General features: G+C 46.3%; 1 protein-coding gene across 3 annotated transcripts in view; it reads left to right on the forward strand.

Annotated features, from left to right (window-relative positions):
• The window catches only part of LOC138080891 (PALM2-AKAP2 fusion protein-like), a 118,754-nt gene that overhangs the window by 74,642 nt on the left and 25,735 nt on the right, over nt 1-18,377 (forward strand). The window contains exon 2 of one of the 3 annotated variants that reach the window (XM_068973761.1): nt 9,519-11,934. In XM_068973761.1, coding sequence (XP_068829862.1) covers nt 9,630-11,934 — 2,305 coding nt within the window. In that variant the 5' untranslated portion in view covers nt 9,519-9,629. Of the gene's footprint in view, nt 1-9,518; nt 11,935-18,377 lie in introns of those variants that run through there. The other 2 variants (XM_068973758.1, XM_068973759.1) reach the window with 2 other exon arrangements.

The following is an 18,377-nucleotide window of genomic DNA, read 5'->3' on the forward strand; positions in this document are numbered from 1 at the left end:
GAGATAATGTGAAGTGAAAAAAAAAATTGGCTACAAGACTGCCTATAGTGTGGTCTCAACTCTATGAAATACCTATTTCTAAAAAGGAGACTGCATGATTAGCTCCCTTCCTCTCAGTGGAGGGAAGATGAATGACTTTTATTTTCCAAATTTTCTGCAGGGAGCATTTATTATTTTATAGACACATATGTAAACCCTAAAGCGAAGTTGCTCAGTCTTCCGACTCTTTGTGACCCCGTGGACTGTAGCCTACGAGGTTCCTCCATCCATGGAATTTCCCAGGCAAGAATATCAGAGTGGGTTGCCATTTCCTTCTCAAACACACATATATAAGCTGTCCTAAAAAGTTCCTTTAACTGGATGCAGTCTGTTTAACCTGGATCTTCAGAATCTGTGAGGTTTTTTTTTGTTTTTTTTTGTTTTTTGCTTTGCTGCCTTTAACATCACTGAGATATTCATTCCCTGGCTCCCCAAGGCCCATCTCTAACTTGCCAAGAAGACAGCCCTAACTGGCTCCTTTGAGCATCACTAGCCTCCCACCTTCCCACTCAGCCCTGGACGTAGGGAGTGGACGAGCGAGGCTTCTGGCTGACTGGCTGCTGCCCTCTAGGCTCGGGCCTGGTAGGGAGGGGCCAGGCCTCTTTGAAGGGGGTTAAAGTTCTTCTTTGTGTGAATGGCCTTTGAAGGAGCAGAGGGAGGGCCAGCCGTGACCTCACAGTCTTCTGTCAGGAGACTCAGAAGGAATTTGTCCAGCTTGAGCCAGGGCGCAGGAAACCGCCTGGAAAAAGAGGCAGTTCTGAGCGGGGACGTGTGAAGCGGGCACTCTGGGCAGGGTAAGCCGAGTCTGCTGACCTAACTTACTGTCCTTTGCTTTCTGATCTGCAAGGAGAGGGTTCCCTCATGAGGCCAGAGTCTCTATGGAGGAGGGACTCAGGGCGGGGACTGTGGCGCTGTGCTGTGGACGCCTTTCCTGCTGGAGAGAGAGTGGGCAGCCGGGCTTGGACAGGAGACTTGCTTCTTTTCTTACTAATCTTGTCAGACTCCCGGCTTTCCGAGCAGGAGCTCCGAGCCACACATACAGCGCGGGCAAAGGCACCTACCCCCTCTTTGCCAGATAGTGCTTTGAAGATGGCGCATGAGTGTGTGCATGTGTGTGCCTGAGTGTGTGTGTGTGTGTCCCCCTTTCCATATCAGAACCAAGTGGCCCACCAGTCCTGGTGACTGTTTCTCTTATTTAATCTACAAGCCCACGTTGTAGAATGTGCCACATTCATAGTGACTTGAGCCTTCGCAGGGGAACATGTACGCCCATCTGCCTGTGGGACCCAGGGCTATGGGAAGAAAACTGCATCAGCTCTCTTCCTAAGTGCAGGACTCATCTGTGGACAAAGAGTTAATCTCAAAAGCCTCTGGCACCGTTTTCTCCTGGCTCTGTGTTCACACAGTGGATTTTTTGCCGGGTCCACGGTGGAGCCCAGCTTTTGCTCTCTGCCATTACTGGTTGGCCAGGCCTGAATCCAAGATCCTGAACTATTTTAAAACTAAGAAGGACGCAGCTAAGTTATACAGGACTGAAGCCAGGGACTTGCTTTCAGCAGAATCAGTTACCCTAGAAATTTCAGGCTGCAGGAGCCAAAGTTCCCTCTGTGGCCTTGACCTTGGTTTATTCTGGAGGTGGGGGACTGTTCTATGAGATAGTTTCATAGTGAAAAGGGTCTTCTGCAGGAAGAGCATCTGAGGACTCCTTGATAAAGAGCTTGAAGTGTATCCCATCAAGGAAGAAGCGAAACTTGCCTTTCTTGGAGCTGAAATAAGGCATCTTGCCTCATTCAGGGGAAATTTCCCAGTGCTTCTCAATCCCTTTGGTAGGGAATGGGTCTCCAAAGAAAATAAGCCTTTCACCAGCGGCTGCAGAAGAGGCAACAGCTTCTTTGCTCGCCTCCTCTCATCACACCCCCTTCACACACACACTCTTTCGTTTCTTTCAGAGAGAGCCCAAGCTGTAAATGTGTTCATCAAACCACACCTTGACATCTTCCAGATGTGCAGCCCGACATCTGAGCCACTGACTTTTCAGCAGGGTGAAGGGGATGCTATTAATAGGGCAGGCTGCAGTGGTGGGAGACTCCCTTTACATTACAAAGGGCCCGCTGCTTTATCAGGATTGTCGTCAGCCCGGCCTTGTTTCCAATGGAAGGGGCTTCCAGAAGTGTTTTCATGCCGTCGTCTGCAAGCCTGGACCTGAGACCTGAGCCAGAGAGAATAGCAGGAGGGTGACTGCTAAGTTGACCAAGACCAGAGAAGCTCTCAGAAAGAAAAGCTGAGCCTGTAGGAACAGAAAGTTCTTTTTCGGACTGTCAGAGTCACATTTAGCCATAATGGCTTCATGGCAGGAGGTCGGTGGGGGGATGGGGGGTAGGGGGAGGAAACCCCAGAGGCAGAGTTAGTGTTAGCCCCCTCTATTAGGGGTCATGTCATTATCTCTGAGCCCATCCAGTCTAAATTTAGCTGTAAGTACCCTGGAATGCCAGGGGTCTGAGATCTGCCTCTTGTCAGCCAGGAGCTGGGTCTCTGGCCTCCTTGGGGAGTGGCCCGTCTCCTGGCTTCCCACGGCCAGCACCAGCCTTTGGTGTTACAGGCCGGAAGACGCTCTGCTGGGGTGGGAGGCGGGGGTGGGAGAGGAAGTTCTGCCTGGGACTGGAATGGGGTCCAGGTTAACTCCAGGGTCGCTCCCCTCCACTTCCTGGCCCAGAAGCCTGGAGCCCAACCCAGGAAGCAAGCCATCCTCGGACATTCCCACTCTCCGTACCTTCACAGGGGTGGGTGGAAGGGGCCACTCAGAGTCCCAGCGGCTTCTCTAGTGGGGGTGGGGGTGGGGGTGGGGGTGGGAGAGGAGGTGCAGGCCAGCTACTGAGGAACCCTGGTGCTTCCAGCTTCCTTCATCTGTTCTTCTCAGCCTGCCCATCTGCCACCTTGAACAGACCAGCCAGTTGCCTTCTAGTTACTGTTGTAGCAGTCTCTCCAGTTGTTATCTCTGCTAACACATCTGTTTATGTGAATCTGCCCTCTCTCTCTCTCTCCAAGGCTGTTGCTCCCTGCTGCAGCGTGAGGCGCACTCCAGAGCCCTAGGGTCCTCCCAGGGCCCCGGCACAGGGCTTGTCACTCTACAGGTTCTCAGGACGTGCCGTAGAGATCCACCGTTACCTCTTCAGCCTCTGTGCTCCCCTTCCATGCTCCTTGGGTTCCCTCGGGCGTCAGTCTGTCTCCCCCAGACCTCCCAACTGGGGCTCCACCCCATGCCTCCAAGGCTGATGAACCTCAGCAGCCCCGGGCGGACATCTTACCAGTGTCTGGGCATCCTCCCCCTGCCAGGTCGCACCTTCTCCTCCCATTTGCCGTCCTGATGGAAACTTTGGCCAGAAAATAAAGAGCCCTGAATAAACCATTAAAGACAGCCACTCATGGCCTATGGAACACAGCAGTTGTGCCCTGTGTCTTAAAAACTCAACTCAGGAAAGAGAGGCAGGACAAGAAAAGCAAACAGATGCCCTCTGGTTTCACAGCCATGAGGAAGTTTTTCTTTGTACCGTGCCCCTCTTCCTAGGCCAAGAACGAGTTCATGCTTTTGGTGGAACTTTAAAATAACTAGATTAAAGGATCAGGTCACTTATTACCTGGGGAAACGTGTTTCTAATTTAAATATCGTGGCTTTAGTAGGAAGTAATCTGGGTTATTCAGAGCAGAGAAACCTGCCTGTGCAGCAGGCGCCTGATGTTTGAGTGAATTTGGGTCACAGTGCATTCAGGCTAGGAGCCTGGGAAGCTGGTGACAGACATCGTTAACAGTAGGGTGTTGTGTTAGTTGCTCGGTCATGTCCAACTCTTTGCGACCCCATGGACTGTAGCCTGCCAGGCTCCTCTGTCCATAACATTCTCTGTCCATGGGATCCTCTAGGTAAGAATACTGGAGTGGGTTGCCACTCCCTTCTCCAGGGGATCTTCCCAACCCAGGGACCGAACCCAGGTCTTCTGCATTGCAGGGGGGTTCTTCACCATCTGAGCCACCAGGGAAGCTCAAGAGTAGGGGTAGGGAGGTAGAGAATCGACAGACACAACAGAGTGAGTAGAAGCAGCTGCTTCTCACTTGACCTTGTAGCAAAGGACACCTTTCTGGCGTCCCCCTGGGCCCAGCCAGACCTGCTAAGGACAATGCATTGCCTTCACAAGTGCTTTCTGTGCCTGATGCCCCCAGCCAGAGGCCCAGGTGTCCTGGGAAGAGAGAGCAGACAGTCATCCGTGGCCTAAGCTGAGCAGGCCGCAGGGCCCTGATGTGTCCCTCTGTGCAAGTCAAATGGCTCCTAGCACCTTACCTGTGCTGCCAACTGGTGCTGGGGAGAAGTCACAGCCTTGTCCACTGTTGTGACTGGGATGTGGGATTTCAAATTTTGCCTCTGAATGTCATCAGAGGAAGCAGAGGACCCGCCTCAGAGGCCAGATCCCCAGACTGAGCAGGAGGTCCGCATCCCAAACTCTATCCAGAGGGTCCTGCAGGTAGAGCAGAAGACGAGAACTGAAACTAGGTCTCCAGGGCATCCGGTTGGTTTTGAAAGGGGTCCTCGACTTGTGAAGCCAAGTTGTATACTGTGACTTCTAGAGATTCAGATGTCCAAACCATCAGCCTGAAAATCACACAAATGATCTTCAGATCCATACACTTTCCTAAGACTTCCCTTGTCATTTTGGAAGCTTCCAGTCATGGAGAACACCTTTTGAGGCACTGGGATAGAATTCAGAAGAACTGACCTTCCTTCAGGTCCTGGCTGTGCCATTTATTAGCCAGGGGATCCTGGGACAATCTCGCTAAACCTCTTTTTATTTTTTACTTTTTAAAATTATGAAAATATGATAACACATTTATATGAGACTTAGAAAATACAGAACAAGGTTACATATAGTTCCACTATGTGCATGCGTGCATTGCCACTTCAGTCGTGTGCGACCCTCTGGACTGTAGCCTGCCAGGCTCCTCTGTCCGTGGGATTCTCCAGGCAAGATACTGGAGTGGGTCGCCATGTCCTCCTCCAGGGGATCTTAGAACCTACATCTCTTATGTCTCCTGCATTGGCAGATGGGTTCTTTACCACTAGCACCACCTGGAAATTAGTTGGGAGTTTCAGTATCAAACTCTCAAAAATTAATAGGATGAATATACAGAGAAGTAGAAGGATACATAGTACACTTGGTCTAAACCTTTTATTCTCCCCTTAATTATGCCACTTAGCACAAGCCTCAGGGGCCCTTCAGAGAAGGCAATGGCACCCCACTGCAGTACTCTTACCTGGAAAATCCCATGGATGGAGGAGCCTGGTAGGCTGCAGTCCATGGGGTCGCTAAGAGTTGGACACGACTGAGCGGCTTCACTTTCACTTTTCACTTTCATGCATTGGAGAAGGAAATGGCAACCCAATTCAGTGTTCTTGCCTGGAGAATCCCAGGGACGGGGGAGCCTGGTGGGCTGCCGTCTATGGCGTCGCACAGAGTTGAATACGACTGAAGTGACTTAGCAGCAGGGGCCCTTGGGAGTTAAAGAGAGCTGAACTCCTGGAGGAGAGCAGGTGCCTATGGAACGAGGTATTTCTGATTAGATTCTGGCTGACGATTCTTGGCGTATGTGTTCCAGATTAGGGTGTCTGCTCCTGGAATGTAATTTAAGCTAACACTAGACACATACACACACAGCTATATTATATTGTGTCTGCCTGAGTATTTTTAAAGTAAATTGTAGACATCCTGACCAGCTGTTAGCTATTCTGGGAAACCAGGAGGCCAGCAGGGCAGGCAGATATTACATGCCAGATTGTTAGGTCTCCACCTAGAGATGGTGGTCCCCCTCCACCTGGGGAAATTCGATCCTTGGGTTGGGAAGATCCCCTGAGGAGAAATGGCACCCCACTCCAGTATTCTTGCCTGAGGAATCTCATGGACAGAGGAGCCTGGCAAGCTACAGTCCATGGGGCTCGAAAAGAGTCAGAACTGAGTGACTGAGCACACAGGTACACATGCATAGTCTATTTCAGAAAAGCTTAACAGTCCGTTTAATGAACGTTCATTTTATCGGAATTTGGAGTCAGGCTCACCTTATCTGAATGAAGCATGGAGAAAATTCTGGTCTTATCTTCAAAGGGAGCAGTGAGTATTTATTGGTTTAAATATGACATCATTTAATGATGTCAAACCCAGACTCCTGCCAGATCCTTGCACAGAGGGGTTCCTAGGCCACTTCCACTCACCTGGTATAATGACGTGGTGGCTTTGATCACATCAGGCCATCTAGCACAAAGGTAGATTCTGCCTGCTGAGACAGAACTCAGGAATTTGCTCTTTGGTTATAATTGTTCCCTAACTTTACAAAAACTCAGGAACTCTGAGGCAGAATTGTAAGCCAGCACTGCAGAGTTGTTTATCTCTTTAAGGACTTCTGCCCTGATTAGAGTTTAGAACTCTGCTCCCTGAGGTAGATAGAATCAAGTCTCAGGAAGAATTTTCTGAATTTGTGGAAAGGAGCTGAGGCCTCGTGTAACTAACAGGAAGGAGAGCCTCTTTCCTGTTTACACTCCACAGTGTCTAGATTTTTGTGGACAGTATTGGAAAGCAATCACCTCAGATTACACTGAGACTCCAAATTTGCCTATAATTAGCATTTTAAAAATGTTTGACACATCTCAGACATAACTGGTGAGACTCATTATTTCCAACTCAAGGCTAAAACTGTTTTGTTTTTGATATTGCAAAAATGTACTGTCAAATGATGTTCTCAAGATATTTAAACTTTTGAATTGGGACAGTTGTTGCTAGTTCAGAATATATCCTTGGAAAAAAGGATAGAGTTTTAAAAGTTCTTTAAAAAAAAAAGCTGTAGGGCATCTGCTCCGTCATTATCCGACATGAGAACCATGAAGCATCCAGGAGAAGGGGATGATGCTGACAAAGTGTTCCTGGGGATGCTGTGGAAACACGCTCAGTTAACTCCAATCTCTGTGATCAGCAACAAGAGGTTAATATAGGCAAGTGTTTCACTTCACCTGACCAGACTAAGTAAACCCCAAAATAGATTTATGACTTCCTAGGAAGTATGGGAAATCCAGTTTTTGTTAAGAAAAGGGTGTTGTCTCCTGGAACTTATTGTTGCTGCTAATTTCATCATGACCCTAAAGAATAAGCCTCCTGCATTTTAAATGAATGAATCTATGACTAACTGAACTATAGAATTAATTATATGCCTTTCTGCTTCTTTCAATGTCACAGTGCCCTTTTTCTTGTCATATCAACTATTGTAAAGTGTTTTCTGTTTTAATAGAGGAGTATTTTTTACCATATTTCAGTCCCAGCAGCTTCCTACTATTTTCCTACCTATTTTCCCTCCCCAAAGCCAAAGGGATAGAAGGAAAGCTCTACTTATTCCCATGAAAATATTAGCAGTGAATCGTTGGCCAAATGAAGCCACAGGTGGGAGCGTCATGGGCAGTCTCATTTTCACCATAGCAGTACTGTGTCTCTTTTTGTTGCTCAGCTTTCCATGGAGCAGGCTAATTTTGACCTAGGTTTTCCTGATGTTTGAATGGCAGCCAATAAGTTTCACGCATTCAAATTTCCTGTAATTCTTAAATGACGTAGAAGTTACTGACAATCACTTTAACAGAAGAATGTTTAATTAATGTTCTTTAAGGGACAGTAGCAGTTGTCTTTGTCATGTCTTTTTAGTTCATTCTAAAGGGTGGCTCAGGGGTAAAGCATCTGCCTGCTAATGCAGGAGATACAGGTTTGGGAAGGAGATACTGGGTTGGGAAGGTCTCCTGTTATGGCAACCCACTAACCCACTACAGTATTCTTGCCTTGAAGAATCTCATGCACAGAGGAACCTGATGGGCTCTAGTCCATGGGGTCACCAAGAGTCAGATAGGACTGAGTGAGTGAGCTAAGATAAGAGCCACTAGTTAACGGTGGTCCCAAATAAAGATAGTAGCGATCATAAATCTTAAGTATCAGACTTTGACAAAGACCAGATCAAGAGTAGAAGGTCCTTTGAAACCAGAAAGTTTCGACAAAGAAGGAATATTTATTATTATTGTCTGTTATTGAAGAAGGAATACATATTATTTGATTGATTAAGTGTAAAGAAGGTAGGAAACAGTGAAGGAAGCCCTCCTCAGTTTGTGGATAACCTTGGTTCATGGTTGACCAGTGAGTTTCTCAACCTTCTGACAGCAATGCAGAGAATATAGCATGAACTTCCATGTTTTTCTAGGTATTATGAACAAATCCATAATCATCACGTTTCTTGAAAGAATTCTGAGATGAATCCACTGAGGATTATCCTAGATGGTGTTTTAATAGTGTGTTCTAAGTCTTTAATAATGTTTAAATAAGGGAAAATTATATAATATTGCAATTTGCACTATATTATATCAATAATAGCAGGTACCCTCTAGACCTAAGACGTGAAACAGAGCTGACAAAAGTATTAGTGAAGTACTTGAGGGGAACTCAAATTAAGCTCACAACTTACCGCTGAATTTTCTGAGATAAACCAGAGACCTTTGGTATGAAAAAATATGATCCTACAGTTTGAAAATTAATCTTAACTAATGCCAAATAAACTGACATGCAATAGATAACTAATGAAAAATATGATGCATTTAAAAACATTAAAAAAGATACAGTTTTCTTATTTAACCACAAAACTGGAGCTGTCACATATAAAGCATTTTAGGAACTAGATGGGAGGTGGTGTTGTCTAGCCCTTCAAAGCAACATTCACTCCTTAACTAAGGAGCATTGTTTTGATGTTGTTCCAGGGAACAGAACTGTGTGAGTCAGTGGCTTTGGTTCCGTGTTTATAATGCACATGGTCAATTACTGCCATGCAGTGGGATACTGTAGCTCTTAAGGGGCCACTGAAGAGATTTACTGTTTTCCAGTATTTTATTTTGGAAAAATTTTCCTAAAAGTTTCCTGTCTACAGAATAATTGCATTACATCTGGCAGAGAATCATGTTTTCAAGATTGGTTCCTGCAAAAGGGCCTTCTTTTTTATAGTTGGGGACGTTACAAATAGTTTTATTAACATTTCTGCAGAAATCTGCCATGAAATATGTTGAAAAGTTCTGGTACAATTGATATTTAATCTCTTCCACTTCAGAAATTATTTGAGCAATGTCATCAGATGATCCAAATCCCAATTTACTTTTAAATGTAAAAATGGAACTAGCATTTAATGAAAATTTTCTGGACACCAGGTAAGCAAAATGGAACCTACAAAATTAAGAAAGTTTAGGTACTTGTTACTGTAACAAAATGAATATATGAAGAAGGCCTTTTTAGAAAAGAGAAACCTCTATTCAAAAGATTCTGCCATTGTTGTTCCGTTTTCCTTCCAGTTAATTATCAGCTCATGTCTCAGGTTCACATCGATAAGCAATGAGGTCGCTAACTCTGATTTCTGTTTTCTCTTTATTCCAGAAGCCTCCCGAGCTTTCTGAGGATGATACCCGGCTAAAACACGAGAGAGACAACTGTAGTGCCAAAGCCCTGGAGTCTATCACCAGCTCTCTTCCCCCAGATCACAAGAACATGGAAATTGAGGTCTCTGTGGCAGAATGTAAGAGTGTTCCCGGAATCACCTCGACTCCACATTCCATGGACCACCCCTCCCCTTTCTACTCCACCCCCCACAATGGGCTCCTTGCTGATCACCACGAATCTCTGGATAATGACGTGGCCAGAGAGATCCGATATCTAGACGAGGTGCTGGAGGCCAACTGCTGTGATTCCACTGTGGACGGAACCTACAACGGCACATCCTCCCCGGAGCCTCCAGCAGCCATCTTGGCCGGAAGCCCAAACCCGCCCGCCCCCGCGGCTGTCCAGCCGGAAGCCACCGAGAGGGCCGCTGGCAGACAGGCTCCTCCGCACCTGGAGCTCCATCAGAGCGACTCTGACACCATGGCCGAGGGCAGAAGAGCCAACGGCCACCCCCTTGAGCAGCCCCGAGACGTACTAGGGGACAGCCTGCAGGTGCCCGTAAGCCCCAGCTCCTCCACCAGCTCGCGGTGCTCCTCCCGCGACGGGGAGGTGACGCTCACCACGCTCAAGAAGGAAGCCAAGTTCGAGCTGCGTGCCTTCCATGAGGACAAGAAGCCCTCCAAGCTCTTCGAGGACGACGAGAGTGAGAAGGAACAGTACCGTGTCAGGAAAGTGAGGCCTTCGGAAGAGATGCTGGAGCTGGAAAAGGAGAGGCGGGAACTCATCCGGAGTCAGGCTGTGAAGAAGAACCCCGGCATCGCCGCAAAATGGTGGAATCCTCCGCAGGAGAAGACCATCGAGGAGCAACTGGATGAGGAACATCTGGAGTCACACAAAAAGTACAAGGAGCGCAAGGAGAGGAGGGCACAGCAGGAGCAGCTGCTGATGCAACAGCAGCAGCAGCAGCAGCAACAGCAGCAGCCCCCACCGCAGCTCTGCACGGCCCCCGCATCCTCACGGGAGCGTCCCTCTGTGACTGACCACCCAAAGGAGGACATCGTCACGGAGCAGATAGACTTCTCCGCCGCGCGCAAACAGTTCCAGCAGATGGAGAATTCCAGGCAGACAGTGGCCAGGGGCCAGAGTACACCCAGGCTCTTCTCCATCAAGCCCTTCTACAAACCTCTGGGGTCCATCAACTCAGACAAGACACTGACCATCTCCAGACCAGCTTCTATCGGGGCACCTCCTGAAGACTCCTCAGCAGCCAAGGGGCAGAAAGCCCACTGTGCCCCAGAGAGTCAGTCTTCTGGAGGAGGGGCCCAGGGCAGCACAGCTCCCCAGGGAAAGGAAGGGCCGTATAGTGAGCCCTCTAAACGCGGGCCCTTATCCAAACTGTGGTCAGACGATAGTGAGTTCACGAGTGTTCGGGCCGTCCTCACCGTGGTCAAGGATGACGATCCTGGGATCTTGGATCAGTTTTCAAGGTCAGTCAATGTCTCTTTGACTCAAGAGGAGCTGGACTCTGGTTTGGATGAGCTGTCGGTGAGATCCCAGGACACCACAGTCCTGGAGACCCTGTCCAATGACTTCAGCATGGACAATATCAGTGACAGTGGGGCCTCCAATGAGACAACCAATGCCCTGCAGGAGAATTCACTGGCCGATTTTTCTCTGCCCCAGACACCACAGACTGACAACCCCTCAGAGGGCCGAGGAGAAGGGGTCTCCAAGTCATTCAGTGATCATGGTTTCTATTCCCCTTTGTCTACACTGGGAGACTCTGCGTCTGTTGATGACCCCTTGGAATATCAGGCTGGTCTCCTGGTGCAGAATGCCATTCAACAAGCCATCGCCGAGCAAGTGGACAGAGCTGGGTCTGAAACCACCAAAGGCGGACCAGAACAACAGGGACCTCAAGCAAGTCAAGAGAAAGCTAGCCCCAGGGCTCCCAGCTCAGAGAAGCCTCAGAGCATGTTTGAACCACCTCAGGTGTCCTCCCCTGTTCAAGAGAAAAGGGATGTATTGCCAAAGATTCTGTCTACTGAAGACAGGGCGCTCAGGGAAAGGGGGCCCTCCCAGCCACTGCCGGTGGTACAGCCCAGTGGCCCAATAAACATGGAGGAGACCAGACCAGAAGGGAGCTACTTCAGCAAGTACTCGGAAGCAGCTGAGTTAAGAAGCACAGCCTCGCTCCTGGCCACTCAGGAGTCCGATGTGATGGTTGGGCCCTTCAAGCTGAGGTCCAGAAAGCAGCGGACTTTGTCCATGATTGAAGAAGAGATCCGAGCAGCCCAGGAAAGGGAAGAGGAGCTGAAACGGCAGAGACAAGTCTTGCAGAGTACCCAGAGCCCCAAGGCAAAGAACGCCCCATCACTGCCCTCCCGAACGTCGTGCTACAAAACTGCTCCAGGTAAGTGAAGTGTCGCAGACCAGAGACAGTTGCTGCAGAAATCGGTGGTGTTGATTCCAGCTCACGGTGTTCTGTGTGGAGCCACCTCTGTGCATGGCTATCTCAGTGTCAGGGAGACACTGGTCTGGGGATCCCAGTGTTCAGAGACACACAATGGGGATGTCAGAGTGTCTTCTGGAAGACCCTTGAGCCTGGATGGTGTTCGCCGTTTCCCAGAGGGTGTAATGGTTCCTTTCTTGTCCTTCTGCTCTGGTTTTCCTGTAATATGGAGAATTGTTCTCTGTTTATTGTTCTCTCTTGGTTGAGCTAGACTATGTGTGGTGCCGACCTAGAGTTGGCCATTGTGTGGACTGTGTTGACATTAGTAACTTGACCCTCTGTATCTGCAGTTAAATCAAGCCTATCTGGTTTGGGAATGTCTTCTCCTAACTCCTTCTGGATGCTGAGTCTCTTCCCAGCAATGACAGTTAAGGGTTGGTATTGCAGATTGACCCATAGAAGATATTTCTGTCCATCTTCTGTATAATGGGATTTGTCTTTCCTTAAATCACTATAAAGCAATTACTTTGGAATCAAGGTCATCACATCTATTTGTGTCCTGTGACCCTTTTGGAGGAGTTGAGTTCTCTGTGTAAAAGACAAGCCTCTAATCTCCTTCCATTGCTTGGACAGTTCCCTATCTTGAATATTTTGTATAGATGGTTGATGTTAATTTCAGTGATAACTATTGTTGCTACCATTATGGATAACTGTGATTTTTATTTTATTTTACAGTAATTTTAATTTCCCATTTGGATATGATGTTACGTGGGGCACCACACATCCTGCCACAGAGAAGGGCTGCTCAAAGTGTGGTCTGAGCTCATTTGTGACTATTCTTGGTCCATGCTAAGATCAGTTCAAACATTGGTAAAGAGTTTGAAAATTCTTGGAGCAATTTGGTACTGTCTTCAAATCCAAGTGTAGGATTTTGTGGGTTTTTTTAAAGTATTGGTCCATAATGGATTGGGCAGAAAAACTATTCCTTCACTGGAGAGAATTTCAGAAGTGTTGCCTTGCCGTATAAGTATTGTATTTAGCTTGGTCTATTCAGACCTTGGGCTTCCCGCGTAGCTCAGTTGGTAAAGAATCTGCCTGCAGTGCTTGAGACCTGGGTTCGATTCCTGGGTTGGGAAGATCCCCTGGAGAACGAAATGGCAACCCACTGCAGTATTCTTGCTTGGAAAATCCCAAGGACAGAGGAGGCTGGCAGGCTACAGTCCATAAGGTCGCAAGAGTCGGACACGACTTAGCACTATCTTTCTCCTTTTCTTCTTTTTCCAGATGTTAATCCCATCTTGATTCCTTAATCGAGATCAAATCTATAATGACACAAGTTAACTTTGTCCATATTAACCTTTAAATTTTGAAACAATCTCGAAGCTAAAGGAAAGTCCCCTGGTGAAGTACCAATATCGTTTTTATTCAGAAATGTTTAAGCTGCCAACATGATGCTCGATCACCCCCAGTTTTGTAGAATGTCCCTCCGTTTGGGTTTGTCAGATATTTTCACGTGATTATGTTCGGGTTATGCATCTTGGGTAGGAATAACACAGAGCTGCTGCTTTTTCTTACAGTATTCAATCAGGTAGGACATCGTGTCAGTTTGTCCCATTACAGGGGCAGATGTTAATTTTTTTCACTTAATACTGATTTTGATGGCTTGACTGAGGGAGTGTTTCCCAGGCTTCTACACAGTAAAGTTACTTTTTCTTTTCGTGATTAACAAGTATTCTGTGGGGAAATACTTTGGTTCTATGTATGTAATCTTCATCCCTCTCTATAACAGATGGTCTCGTGGATTCCTGTTATATTTAGTAGGTTATAATCCATTTCTGTTATTATTGTTATCCTTAATTACTCAAATATAGTTCACAGGAGCCCTTTCAAGCTAACCTCAGTGTCCTTTTGACATGTCTCCATGATTCTTTGGGCATATCTTTACTTTCTGGTGCTGCAAAATGTTCCAGTCTCATTTTATACTTTCCTGACCCTGAAATCAACCCTTTCGATTAAGAGCACTAGTTCTTGTTAGTGGAGAATGGTGGTATTTCTACTGGTATTTAGAAACCAAGATCTGGGTGCTTGGTGTGCTCACTGCTATTAGATAGGCACTGCTCCCAGGCACTCTGAATGGTCAGAATTCTATCTATTGATATATCAATTAATTGATCTATCTACCTACCTACCTATCTTACCTACCTATCTACCTGCCTACTGAAAACCATGACCTCACCCTGATACCTTTAATTTTAATCTAATACCACATGGTTCATTTTCTCTCTTTGCAGATTTGTAACCTTCTCCTTGACAACAAGATACCTGGTTCCTGTTATTCTTCATATATTTATTTGATCAGCTCCCCCTTGTGGAACCAATCTACTGTTTTCCTCACCAAACATCGACTCCAACACCACTTTTTAGGTAGCCACTGCTGTCCCCTGCATGTTCCTCACCCATCTTGGACCCCAACACCCTATATTGGGTCACCTGTCTCCCTGCCCACCTTGCTCTGGCTCCCACACAACACTCTGGGCCACTGTGGCTCCTCCCCTACTCCTTGCAGAAACCTGTCTCAATCAATTCCACCTAATGGCTTTTGGACTAAATTGTTCAGGAAGGAAAGGGGAGGGAGCAGGAAGAGGAATAGCGTGGTGACTCTCCTGATATGTTTTTAATTCCTTCAAGTTACAGGGTAATAGGCAACTGAGTGAGTGAGTGAGTGAGGCAAAGAAAACTTTCAGGGGAGGTTTTTTTGGTCTCTGCTTTATGGTGACTTGCTGGCTTTCCCTAAGGTCCTTACTTGTCAAGTTCACTTCAAAGTCTCGTGTGCTGGCTTGGCACAGAGATGGCAGTTGGGCATTCTATATGATATCTTGGAAAAAGCTTCGGCACCACTTGAATTCAGCCCAATCTAGGGAGCCTACCATCACAAGGGTGTGATTGTAAAGGACCTCCATAAGAGCCTGCAGTCTCACTAATGGAGGACGTCTTTGCAGGCACCTCAGCAACTTCTGCTCACATGGCAGGCAGATTCCATGGCTCTCTGATCAGTTACAGCTGTTGCACTTACCTAGAACCTTCTGTACATTGCATATGCTCAGTGGTATTTTCAATTGTCTCCTCTCCACCTCTTAACTGAACCCCTTACCGTATTCCTTCCATATTTTTCTAGCACACAAACAAAAATTAAGACATTTCAACACTTTCCTAACCTGCTGTGGTTTGTCAGGCTTCCAGCCAGACTTTAAACAAGACGGAATCCTAAGGTATGCCCCCTGCAGCCCCATATTGATTTCCTTGTACTTCCCCCTATGCTAATGTTAATCTCCTCCCCCCATATTCCATCCCCGCAGGGTTGATTCCTGCTCCTTTAGTAAGATGGTAATTCATCCCTGCAAGCCTGCTTGGGTCTGTTTGTCACACTGAGCACAGTCATGATAATGACCTGATTCGCAGCTCATTTCTTCACGTTTATCTCTAGAACACTGAAAGTAGATGGCAGGACTTCCCAGGATTACAACATGGATTGAAAGAAACTGAAGGCAAAAGGCAATTTTTTTCTATCTGTGCCTGGAAATGTTTAGATTGTTTGGCCAGCCAGCTTTTTAATTCGTGATCAGGAAGGAGGCTGACACGTCACTCTCAGCCGCCAAACTGGACCATTCATGGTCAGGATCAGAACTATCGGCTCCAGTTTTGGTTTTGTGAATGGAGATGTTGCTGAGTCTCTGCTCTACTACTCTATGTTTCATGCCATTAGAGGTGATTCAGCCAGTTCATTGCATGACTCATAGTGACAATTTGATATTAAGTGATGAAAAATAACACTTTTTAACATCTCCTATAGGCTGGTGACATGTTGGAATCCTAAAATCTTAAGGCAAGTAAAATTCACTGAGAGCCAAAATGTGATAAGGAAAGAGAAGTGCTTTCCAAATATTTCCCGGGTGTTGAAAAGATACTTGTTATTGCATTTGGTTCTCTTCCCTTTTGAGACTGGAATATGATGGGATTGTGTTTTCAAAAGTATATAATCACTTTCAAAGATGAATTATTAGGAGAAATTTTACGGAAATTTAATCTCATTGGTTCTTATGTGATTTTTTTATTTAAAGCTTTTTTTTTTTTTTAATGTGGACCATTTTTCAAGTCTTTTGAATTTGTTACAATATCATTTCTGTGTTGGGGGTTGTTGACCATGAGGCCTATAGAATCTAGCTCCTCAACCAGAGATGGAGCTCCCACCCCCTGCATTGGAAGTCGAAGTCTTAACCACTGGACTGCTAGGAAAGTCCCTCTTGTGTGATTTTTAAAGGAAGAAGAGTTTAAATAGGGTTTGTGTGCCATTTGTTCATACAGAAATGAAAAAGGCAGATAAAGTCCCCAGTCTCAGGGATCTTAGTTCAGTAATAGAAGCATCCAACAAAGAAGCGTGGAGACCTGTGTTAGCATGGGGCAAGGAAGACCACCTAATAGGGAAGGCAACGAAAGTCTTCCTTTCTCTAGAAACTACCATCTAAGCTTTGAACTGAAGGCCTGGAAGTTTTGTTCAGGGAATGGGAGAGGATGTTCCAGTCACAAGGAAGGGCCCTTAGGGAGGCCCCAAAGGAAGAGCACATTTGAGGTGCTTAAATAAAGCTAGGGGGGTTAAAGGAAGAGATATAAAGGAAAACAAAAGAAAGTTGATTTGGAGCCAGACAGTGAAGATACGCTTTATCCTGTGGTCAGTGGGAAGCCAGGGAGGATTTTTCAAAGGGGTGATTATCCCTACACCACTAAAGCTGTCCTGCCTTCATCCGGGAATTGATGGACTTTAAACGTCATTCCGCTCTCCTGAGTCTGTCTCACCGGCTTCTTTTCTACGTAGGTCTAAAGGCCTGCCACCGTTTTGACGAGTGCCCTGGGTTATGAGAGAAGCTATGCTCCCAAGATGAGGGGTGGTACTTAGAGAATAAAGGAAGCTCTTCAGCAGGTACTCAAGCCTGATTTGAAGGTGTAACCCCCACACTGCCGTAAAACACCCTTGAGGAATGAGTTTGGGAGGGAAACCCAAACATTTTACTCAAGTTACAATCAGGACCTTTTCAAAATGTCTTTTCATAGGAAGGGTGTTAACAGACAGTTCTCTCTTTAGGGCTATGCCTATTATTAGATATCCTGATTTCACTTCCCAGTTCTTGGCAGGCCAGAGAAACCCAGTTAGTTAGGTGATGATTAGCATAGTTTTTTGAACTAGTTTGCATTTTCATGCCAGGTATTGAATTGATTTACCAAGTCAGACAGTTTGCCCGGTAGGACATTCTGGATAGCGGTCACGGCAAAGATATGAATATGGAGTCCCACAACTTGTCTGTTGAGGTCTTTTAATATGTGGAAAGATGTAATAGTTATACATCTTATAAAAATAAGATTTACGAGGGTTTTTACTTCTATGGTCAGTTTGAATTAAGATTGCATGTGTGATTATCATTATATTATTATAAAGTTTTTAGATTGGGTATTTTTCTTTTTCCTTCATTATCTTCCACTGTCACAAAGAAAATGTCCAAGGTGGAAAAAAGTATTTATATCAGCACAGTATTCATGTAGCAGAGCTTGGTGGCCTTGTTCCACGATAAACAGAGCTGGATTAGGTTGAGTCTCACTTGTTGTTCAGTTGCGAAGTCATGTCTCTTTGCAACCCTATAGACTACAGTGCTCCAGGCTTCCCTGTCCATCATTATCTCCTGGAGTTGCTCAAATTCATGTCCATTGGGTTGGTGATGCTATCTAACCTTCTCATCCTCTGCCACCCTCTCTTCTCCTCCTGCTCTCAATCTTTCCCAGCATGAGTCTTTTCTAGAGAGTTGACTCTACACATCAGGTGACCAGAGTATTGGAGCTTCAGCATCAGTCCTTCCGCTGAATATTCAGGGTGGATTTCCTTTAGGATTGACTCATTTGATCTTCTTGTATGAGCCTCACTTGAGATGCCCCCAGTCCTCCACAGAGTAGAAGATCTTGTGTGGGTGACTGATGGAAGTATTCCCCACCAGGTCCAGCTAAGAGAGAGGGCTGTCCTTCAGGAGCGCCTAGTATTTCCCTGTCCTGCTGGCAAGTACAAATTGTGCCACTTGCAGGGGCCCAGCTGACTGTGTAAAGGTTCTTTTTTTGTTTTGTTTTACAATTTTATTTGTTTATTTGACCTTGCCACAAAGTATATGGGATCTTTACTCCCCAACCAGCGATCAAACCCATGTCCCCGGCGGTGGAAGTGCCTTAACTACTGGACTTCCAGGGAAGTCCTTGTATAAAGGTTCTAAAGCTGAACGTAGTGTCCTACAGACAGTTATATCTACCAACATGTTCCCTGAACACTCGTTGGTGACACAAGCCTAATCATGGTAGCTACAACTCACCAA

Source organism: Capricornis sumatraensis, chromosome 6 (genome assembly GCF_032405125.1).
Source record: "Capricornis sumatraensis isolate serow.1 chromosome 6, serow.2, whole genome shotgun sequence".
Lineage (NCBI taxonomy): Eukaryota > Metazoa > Chordata > Mammalia > Artiodactyla > Bovidae > Capricornis > Capricornis sumatraensis.